Raw genomic sequence first — 9,634 nt, 5'->3', positions numbered from 1 at the left:
CATACATGCATGCACACACACACACATATATATATATATATATATATATATATATATACACACACACACACATACATACATACATATATATATACAAACGTACATATATCATCATTCACCCATGCCAACGTCATCTCCTTCATTGGACACTAAACTAGGCTTGCGAAGACCTGTTGGGGCACGCGAAAGCGAAATTCGTGATGGCACCTGTACCCAGCGCCGCATAATTAACTGATCCTCCTGTATTTTCCTTTACCCAAAGGTAGAAAATTATAGCCCAAGGTATTGCACAGTGTGACTGACCCAGAAACCATGTCATTGGGAAGTCAGCTTCTTAGTCACAGAGACATGCTGGCACAAATATATTTGTATGTACATGCAGACATACATGTACTTAATAGCCATCATATATATGTACATTTACAAGTATACCCCTTTTAAATTGTTTTAGTCAGGAGAAAAGCCAGTGCTCATAACCTTGCAAAGGGCCACTGTGAATAGAGAAAAGGGAAGAGGAAGGCATCCTTAAACCAGAGAAAAGGCCTGAATGCTTGCAACAGATGGAATCTGCCCAAGGTGCAAGGTGGTGTTAATAAGAATAAAATTAAAATATTGATTTTTTTGTTGCAGTATCATGTCAGAGCTCTAAAATATAAATCTAAGAGTGGGCTGAAACGAAAAAGTCCAAAATAAAAACACTCTAACCAAAAGAAAAAAAAAAAGGAAAGCGAGTGGCTGTAAGAAATATAAACAATTTGGGGGTGGGGGCACATTCCCACCTCAAACTGGAGAATTGCAATCTTACTCCATTCTACAGGATTACAAGACAAACACGTGGAGAGAGAGAGAGAGAGAGAGAGAGAGAAAGAGACTTTTAAGAAAATAAGCAAAAGATAAAAAAAATACACGGAGTGTTTTGAAGCCCACTAAGTAAATACCTATGGTTATAAGCGGGTTCCTGTGTATTAAGAAAAGAGAATGTGATGCATTTATTTTAGCTGGAATTTTTGTTCCCCAAAGGGGAATTTTTTTTATGCTATATGCATACGCCATAAACTCTACATATTTTCTTAAATGGCACAAGCATAATAAATATGCGTAACATGATTAATGTTATACTGACGGCACATGCAGTTCAATAAACTTCCCTGAGAGTATGTATAGTCGACTAAAGTAACTAGTGCAAAACTGATATCTTATTTTTATCGATTTCGCATCCCACCTCCCTCAAGTATCAGATGATGCTCAGTAGGTGTACTTGGCTATCATACACATTTTTAGAGGGGAATACCAACATTCCTTCAAGCATAGTACAAACTGTGGGAGTTGTGCATACTTCATTTAATAACTGCTTTGTTCTTTCTTCCTTACTACCGGTTTGCGTTCTTTTAGTTGAAATCTAAAATTTTTACAGTAATTGTAACCGGTTTTTCTAGTACGTAAACTTAACTTATTAGGGAATGAATGAAGAAAATGCAGTAAGATATTTTTCAAGTGAAATGCACTGTTTCTGCTGTATTAATATGAGAATATAACAGTAACAACGTGTATAATATATTTCCCATAAGTTACTCACACATTTTAAATAAAGGCGTGATCGATTGGATAAAATCCAGCAATTTATATAGCAGTTAATTTATCGACGAAGCTTTCGATTCGCAACCACGTGGCTTCAGGTTCAATCCCACTGCACGACACCTTAGGTGAGTGTCTTCCACAACACCAGGTCGACCAATGTTAATGCCTTGTGAATTAATTTAATAGGCAGAAATTGTGAAAACTCGTCTTATGTGTATAGTGTGCATTTACATATTGAACAGACTCCCACCGCTTGACAACTTATCGGTCCGGCAAAAGAGACCCGAGAGAATAAGTATCTAATTTTAAAAAAAGCACTGAAGTCGATTTGTTCGACTGACCCGCCAAGACGGTGCTACAGCATGGTCGCAGTTCAAAGACTGAAACAAGAAAAAGAATAAGATAATACTGTGAATATAACCAACAAAATTAATAATAATAATGAACAATCGTAAAGGTAAGCCTTACAGTAATCCGTTTGTCATCCTCAGTAGTCTGTTTTTGTGGTAAAGATCCTTTACTATGAAAAAGAGTGGGTATTGCACCAGGTTTCAATTTCATTCGTGGTAATTTGCAGCGGTAGCCGATCTCTAAATACCGACTTTCGAAATGGCGCGTACAGATTCGAATCTTGCACCGTATTTTTGCAATGTTTGAACATGTCATATCAAGAAAATTCTCCAACTGGCCAGAGTCAATACCCACGTTCTGGGCCCAGATCCGACATTTTTCTCGGTCCTTCGGAAAACAATGCAACCGAATATGACGAGGTAATCGACCGTCGTGGCTGGTGCAACCAAATGCTATACAATGTGGCATGTGTTAATTCAAAAGCAAAAATTTTAAATGTTTATTTTGGAGAGTATGTATAAGAATTTGAATAGCTCCGTAACATTGAGTGAGGGTAAATTTAAAAAGATCAGGTTATATTTTTTACTGTCTCGTATTGACAAACGAGTATTATGCTGAAATTCAACAGTGAAACGCGGTGATTCTACGGAATAAATGGAAATGTAAGGTAACTTAAGGCGTCTATGAAATAGGTGATGCACGCGCCTATTCAGAAATACATACGAGCCTATATAGTAGATGTGTGTCCGTCTAGGTTCACTGGATTAGGATAATTACCATTTTAAAATTTTGAAGTGTTTAAGAAAATTCATTTAAAGCATCAAAGACATATGGTCACTGAAAAGCAGAACAGTGAATGAATAAAAACCAGAGAGTGAGCGAGCGAGCGAGAGAGAGAGAGATAGTAGTTTAACAGCTTAACAATTGCGACCCAGTGTTGAGTCGGTGATTATGATTCATTGGGTCATATATGGCACATAACTTGTATTTGCAGCAATAGGAAGAGCGTGTTGCTAAGGAACAGCGGAAAAGATAGAGAGAAACGAATAAACGACACGGAGGGACAGAGATATATAAATAGAAAACAACTTAAATCCAATTTCGATATCATATTTCAATTTCTTAACCCACTATTTGACATACTTCAACAATAACAATAAATTCACCACAAAAGAAATTCATTTTTCGTTTCGAAGGAAGAGTAGAATGTCTTTTATAATTTTATTCACATCTAAGAATGTATTATAGGAATATAAATGGATCTTAGTACTTGACTGTTAATTTTTTTTGTCGACCCCCAGATTTTAACTTAGAACGTAGCTAAATACTCTTCAGTACGACACTAATGATTTTGCAATCAAGAGAATTAGGTTCATAGTCTTCTGCATGTATAGTCAATATATGTACAAACCGAGCTCAATTCAACCCAACTCATAAACATATGCTGAACAAATGTCAAGATTCAGATTTAAGTTCAGAGAGTAACCCCACCACCCCTCATTAAAAATTCACGGAAATTTCTCTAAAATTTACGAATATTAAAACGTGGTTATCAACTCAATTTTTCAAGCAGTTAACATTGAACTGCACCATTCACCTACATACGATTTCTTTTACCAAACTTTGTGGGAGCGAATGCAAATTATTATTTCCCCCAAAACCTTTAATGCAGAAACGCATAAACTACCATTAAATATTCAAACAGATGTCACCTCTATACGTTAAAAGTTTACCGACTGTTCATAGAATATTTGCACCCAAATTTCAAAGAGAACCATAATCATAATTTATACTGTCTGAGACAGTTCTTATTTGTTGTTACCACTACACGAGTTGGTGAACATCATCACACTTTTGACATGGATATGGTCTCTGCTGCTGGATGTTCTTGTTAACACCATCCACATCACATTTACAAACTTGCTTGAGGGCATCTTGTACTCACAGCAGAAGAGAGATTGTGATGTCCTTGACAGGACCAAAGGGTTCTTTCCATCCAATGTCGTCTGCTCATATTTGTCAGTGAAAGAAGTCACCTTGTCTTTGCATGATTAAAGTGTCCTCTCTATTCAACGTTGTTTTCGTTCTTTCAAAACAAACGTGACTGAGGGGTAAATAGAATAATGAGATGATCAAGAAGATAAGATTACATGAATGTGACGGAGGAAAACAATGAGCATATGGTAAAGGAAGGAGTACTGAAAAAGAATTTTGAATATATATATATATATCATCATTAGAGTCAAGGGTTAGAAATTCAAAAACTTTCCGTCTCTCCTGATAACACCAGTCAACCCATAATACATGATAGCCAATTGACTGCGTTAACACCGTTGATGTGGGAATTTGCAGAAAAATAATAATTAGCTTCCATGATTCATTAAAATGTTTAGGTGAGTTAAATCATAAATGTAAAACTTCATGGATTCCACTAAATACTCATCATTTGAGAATATTTTTTTTTACACACTCGAAGCATTCGGAACATGCTGTATTTACAAAATAACAAATTACAATGAATTAATATATATTTTTCTACACAAGTTATGCAATTCAAAACCCAAAACTGTAAGTCAAGTGAAATGAATACAACCGGAAATATAAAAATAAGCTTGCTTATGCAGTTATTTCACTTAGAACTTGTTTACATTCAGATATTCTGCAAACTAGCAGGAATACATAATTTGTGTCTAGGCACTCAGAAGTAAAGTGATTACGGTACAGGATTACAAACAGTGCTAAAGTTTAAAAAGCCAGGAACATTACTAAATGCAACAGGCATATGGAAACCTGTTTTCTGTGGAAGAATAACTGCAAATTATCAAGTCTACATACACAAGTTAATTTAGAACCCCACCCCCAATCTTCAGATATATATCAGTGAGGAAAAGTACATTTTCCTTTAAGACTGTTGCGATATTCACAGATTTTTAAGAATGCTGTAAGAAAATTAATGGGCCATAGACTAGATTTGTTACGAGCCTATCACTTTATGATGTTCAAGATTGAATATAAAAATTTGCTAGGCAAAACAGTTGAATGGAAAGGACACTCTAACCAGTTCAAAAGAAAGAGGGGTTGTATATATTTCATTATAATCGCAACATGAAACTAGTTGTAAAAGTGTATAATTTGATTGGAGTTTGGTATTCAAGAAAGTCTTTATGTAAGGAGATCAAACTGAATCTGATAAAGTTGATGAATGAGCCTTGTGCAGTGTTCTCCAATCTATTGCATATATATATATATATATATATATATATATATATATATATATATATATATATATATATATACGGATGTTAAAACGGATTAGGATAATTTACCTACTTCATTAAAACCAATGAAGCTTTTGTTGATACCAACAAAAATGCTATTTCTATTAAGGCTTGTCTACTGAACTAGTGAAGATGGTTAAGCAGGATATAGTCAATACATTCTGATTGATATCTATTACAAAAGCCAACAAAAGTTCTCGCTGTCAACCTTAGGCTCTAATAATAACGAATATCAAGAACACATGGGAAGCAAATATATTGACTTCTTTACCTATTTTTAAAAATTAAAATGAATAATCATGAGCTGCTCCTGAATTTTTATGATAAACAAAAATGAAGGTAGACATCAAACTAAGATAATCGACTATAGATTTGATATTGATAACAAGAGATGAATATTCATGGTATTACTTTGAAATTAAAAAGGAAATAAAGTAAAAACTCGTATTTACTGCTTTTAAAGTAAAGCCCGTGTGCAGTAATGTAAGATGTATAATATCGCATGAACAAACATTCACTTTGAATAATGTAAAATTTTGCATGTTTTGATAAGTAATATAATACCTAATTTGAACTGTGTGTGTGTGTGTGTGTGTAAGTTCTCGTTCTCACTCAAATACTACATAGGCACACAAACAGATCTCGACTTGCTAGAGACATCAGTTTTCAAATTAGGATAAAGGCAAACATTTAAAATAAACCCGAGAAACTACAGTTCGTAAAAATGATAAAATTATACCTTGGTACAAATATATGTTGCTCTGCTGATGCGATTAACGTTGAATTGATAGGAAGGTCTACCACAGCACAGAATCCATCGTAGACATTTCTCTAGGTTTTGTTTGGGCTTCGGAAAAGGTATGAACTGAACACCGCCCGCCAACCTCTCGGGAAATCTATTGTCAGTGTTACATGTACCATAACAACACCGTTTAACCATCGTATTGCATAGATAACAAAGTGGAAAAGTAAATCAATATTTTTTACAGTCAGACAACGTTTCTTTTGTTTTCTTATAATTCGAGGATGTTTACGGTAAAAGATTTCATAAAGAAATACAAATAGGGGAGGGGGGCTGACAGACGTACAATTCAATGTTTGTCTGAGTTAGCAGCACAGACACTATCATATGACGCAAACACTCACTGCTGATTGGCTTATGCTGCCCTACAGCTGAAATGTAGCAAGGGAAATAAACCATAACAGCAACAGATCGTAAGCTGTCAAATACACTACGAGTACACTCAGGTATAAAATTGCATCGGGCAACATCGCGTTTGTTTGAAATCAAATTCCACAGAAACCGATATAAAGTATCTATAACATATTGTTGAAATTCGTCATCCTTCAAAACTAGATTATTGAACACACTTAATGCAAATATAAGCACAAGCTGAATTAAGTTATCAAAATATTTTAGAAGTTGGGGCCACCTGGTACATTTACAACCTCTTTATATGGGTTGTTCAATGGTAACAATCATTTCCGATTCTGGCCCAATACTTTAATCATCCCAAGAATAATAAAGATTTCTTGTAATGGTACAACTTATTTGAGGGACCCTGAAAGTATATGATGTCAAAATAATAATACATCTTCAGCCTAGCCAACCACCCACCAGGAAGGGATTGTATCCTGGATAGAACCCCCACCATCACTGGTGACAATTGCCAGATAAAAAATGTCACTCTACCTACCGAATCAGAAAAGACGGTACCGTTTGACTCTACTTTCACTGTACACGCCAATTACAAACCAGAACTGAAGTATGGATGCGTGATAATTTAGAAAAAAAAAGTACGAAGAATAGTCATATATTTGATATTGCCAAACAGGGGGTCCAGTTTATGGACTTAAAATTGCTTAATGTTAGCATAAATATGACCGGTTAGTAACAATAAGAATATTTCTTAAGATGCACTACACTATCACAACACATGAAATATTTTGTCTTAGTAGACAAAACCTTTCAAGGGAGTTACTGTCTACTATTTTTATACTATTTTATGTTTAAATACTGAAGGGGGGTGTTTAAAAAATAATTGTTAGGTGGTCACTCAATGTTAAGTATACTCTGTCGTCCCAGATAAGTAGCTTTTAACCAGGGATACAATGACCACTCACAGACATTGTGAGCTCACAAAGCACAGCAAATGTGGGAAGTGGGCATAATAATTTTTCTCATAAATAAAATATAAACCAGGTAGTCGTATTTGAAACACATCAAAAAAAAAAAAAACTTTTAAAAGTTAAAATTTTAAGGCATACATATCAGCAAGTAGAAACAACTGATGATGTGCCAAGGTCCAGTATAATTTCATTATATAGGTCCTTGTCTTCTATACTAATTTCCATAAAAATTTAACATAGGGGGCAATACCCAAGCAAACATCTAAAAAGCATATGCTGAACAGGCTACAATAATAGGTATAATAAATTACCTGCAAAATTAGTATCTGTTTGCATCTTTTTTTAAAATTTTTATTATTATTATTTTTTAAAGACAAAGTGGAGTTAGAACCTATGAAAACCATTTCCTGGAAGGAAGCACTGAGGTACAAAAGTCTAATAACTACTGCTTTAGATAATGTAGTTCAAGATAGCCATTAAAAAGAGGAGATGATCAGAGCTGAAGTACATTTGATCATCCGACATGTACCAATTCAAAATTTTTTTAAAATTTGAGACAACAGAAGTTATTTTAAATGTAACATGGTAGATTTGAAACCGTAAAGAAACTCACAGATGACAATAAATAAACTTTTTATGCCATAGTATATCTTTTTAATGTTTAAGAAAAGGTAATATCTAAGAAATTAAGCCATCCAAAGAGAGAATATAAATTGGCTGATTCCTTGGCACAAGCAAAATTTGTAGAATTACAAAAGTTACTAAGAAACAAAATCTGGGGTGGGAATGGATACTAAACTATAATTACACCAATGAGAAAAAAAAAAAAAAAAAAAAAAAAAAAAAAAAGACAAGCATTTAGAAGAATACATTGTACTGCGTAATGTTCAAAACATTCAACCCCAATTCTAAACGCAGTTTAAAAATACTGAAGACATGGTATGTCGCAACTCCATCAAAGATTTGACAATCCAAAGCAAGGCAACACATACAAACTTTCAATGAATCTACCAAATTTTGTAACTCAGAATAATACAGGGAAGAAAAAATAGAAAACTGGAATCCAAGATTCTCTAGAGGTAAAGTGGAGTTAAAAAAATAAGAGAAGTAGGGAGAGTGAAAATTGCAATGGAATTAGTGTAAGGTAGAGAAAACCGTATGCCTTTCCTGTTGCCAACCATCACCTATTTTCAAGTTATTTTATTTCATTGGTTTCAAAAATTGCAGAGTATGTAGTGGTATGCAATGTTGAAAACACTGTAATCAGGATACTCACAAGCACACTCAGAGCCTTTGGCTGTCAAAAAAGTGCTGTTTTCTTTCTGCCTTTTCTGCTGTGACAACAATAGTCTCTGCACTTCAAAGCTGGCTGGTCTCAAGCCAAAACACAAGTACTGTTGACTTATTTATCTCACCTCCTTTCATCACTCATATTGTAACTCTCCTCCATAGTCTAGGCTCTGCACTAATCAATAACAGAACACTGCACTCCCACCCCCAAATACTCTCCAAAAGGTGTTGTTGACACTAGCAACAATACCTTCAATGAGGGGTATACATTGCGACCTGGACTTTACTGCAGTCATTGACTTGTCATAGTTTAAACAGAATGTCAATGGAATCAGTTTTACTAGTCTGGAAGGGCCTATAAAGGTCATGAGAACTATCCTTCCTGCTTAACAAAATAAAGAAAATATGTTTCAAAGTAGGCTCAATTGAATGTGTCTTAAATGTGATATAAGGTTTATATTTCACTGTAATCAATGAATAGTATTCCTCCAATCAAGCATATCACCTGTTAAATTGTTTAGATATATATATATTATCAATATTAGTCATTTGGCAATTTTCAAACTGAGTCATGTAGATTAATCAATTGATGCAGAAGATTTACTGATGCACATTTCAGTAACTCTGGATGGATAAATTCAACACCAGTGAGCAATACAAAACTACAGGCTGCAGAATACTGCAACCTAATAAAAACTAGAGGTAGTCGATAGCTTCCGCTATCTGGGCGACCAAGTTAGTAGTGGGGGTGGGTGCGCTGAAAGTGTAGCTGCTAGAATAAGAATAGCCTGGGCAAAGTTTAGAGAGCTCTTACCCCTGCTGGCGACAAAGGGACTCTCACTCAGAGTAAAAGGCAGACTGTATGACGCATGCGTACGAACAACCATGCTACATGGCAGTGAAACATGGGCTGTAACTGCTGAGGACATACGTAAGCTCGCAAGGAATGAAGCCAGTATGCTCCGTTGGATGTGTAATGTCAATGTGAATACCCGTCAGAGTGTAAG

At 34.9% G+C, this 9,634-nt stretch overlaps 1 protein-coding gene across 21 annotated transcripts in view; it reads right to left on the bottom strand.

Moving 5' to 3' along the window:
• The window catches only part of LOC106877732 (uncharacterized), a 195,289-nt gene that overhangs the window by 50,439 nt on the left and 135,216 nt on the right, over nucleotides 1-9,634 (bottom strand). Inside the window, exon 1 of one of the 21 annotated variants that reach the window (XM_014926735.2) lies at nucleotides 5,947-6,194. The exons of 19 other annotated variants lie outside the window; for them this stretch is intronic. In XM_014926735.2, coding sequence (XP_014782221.1) covers nucleotides 5,947-6,147 — 201 coding nt within the window. In that variant the 5' untranslated portion in view covers nucleotides 6,148-6,194. Of the gene's footprint in view, nucleotides 1-2,046; nucleotides 2,413-5,946; nucleotides 6,195-9,634 lie in introns of those variants that run through there. One more of the 21 variants, XM_014926719.2, reaches the window with a different exon arrangement.

This window comes from Octopus bimaculoides, chromosome 3 (genome assembly GCF_001194135.2).
Source record: "Octopus bimaculoides isolate UCB-OBI-ISO-001 chromosome 3, ASM119413v2, whole genome shotgun sequence".
Lineage (NCBI taxonomy): Eukaryota > Metazoa > Mollusca > Cephalopoda > Octopoda > Octopodidae > Octopus > Octopus bimaculoides.
Note: the sequence above shows the minus strand (reverse complement) of the source record. Positions and strands in the feature narration are given on the sequence as shown.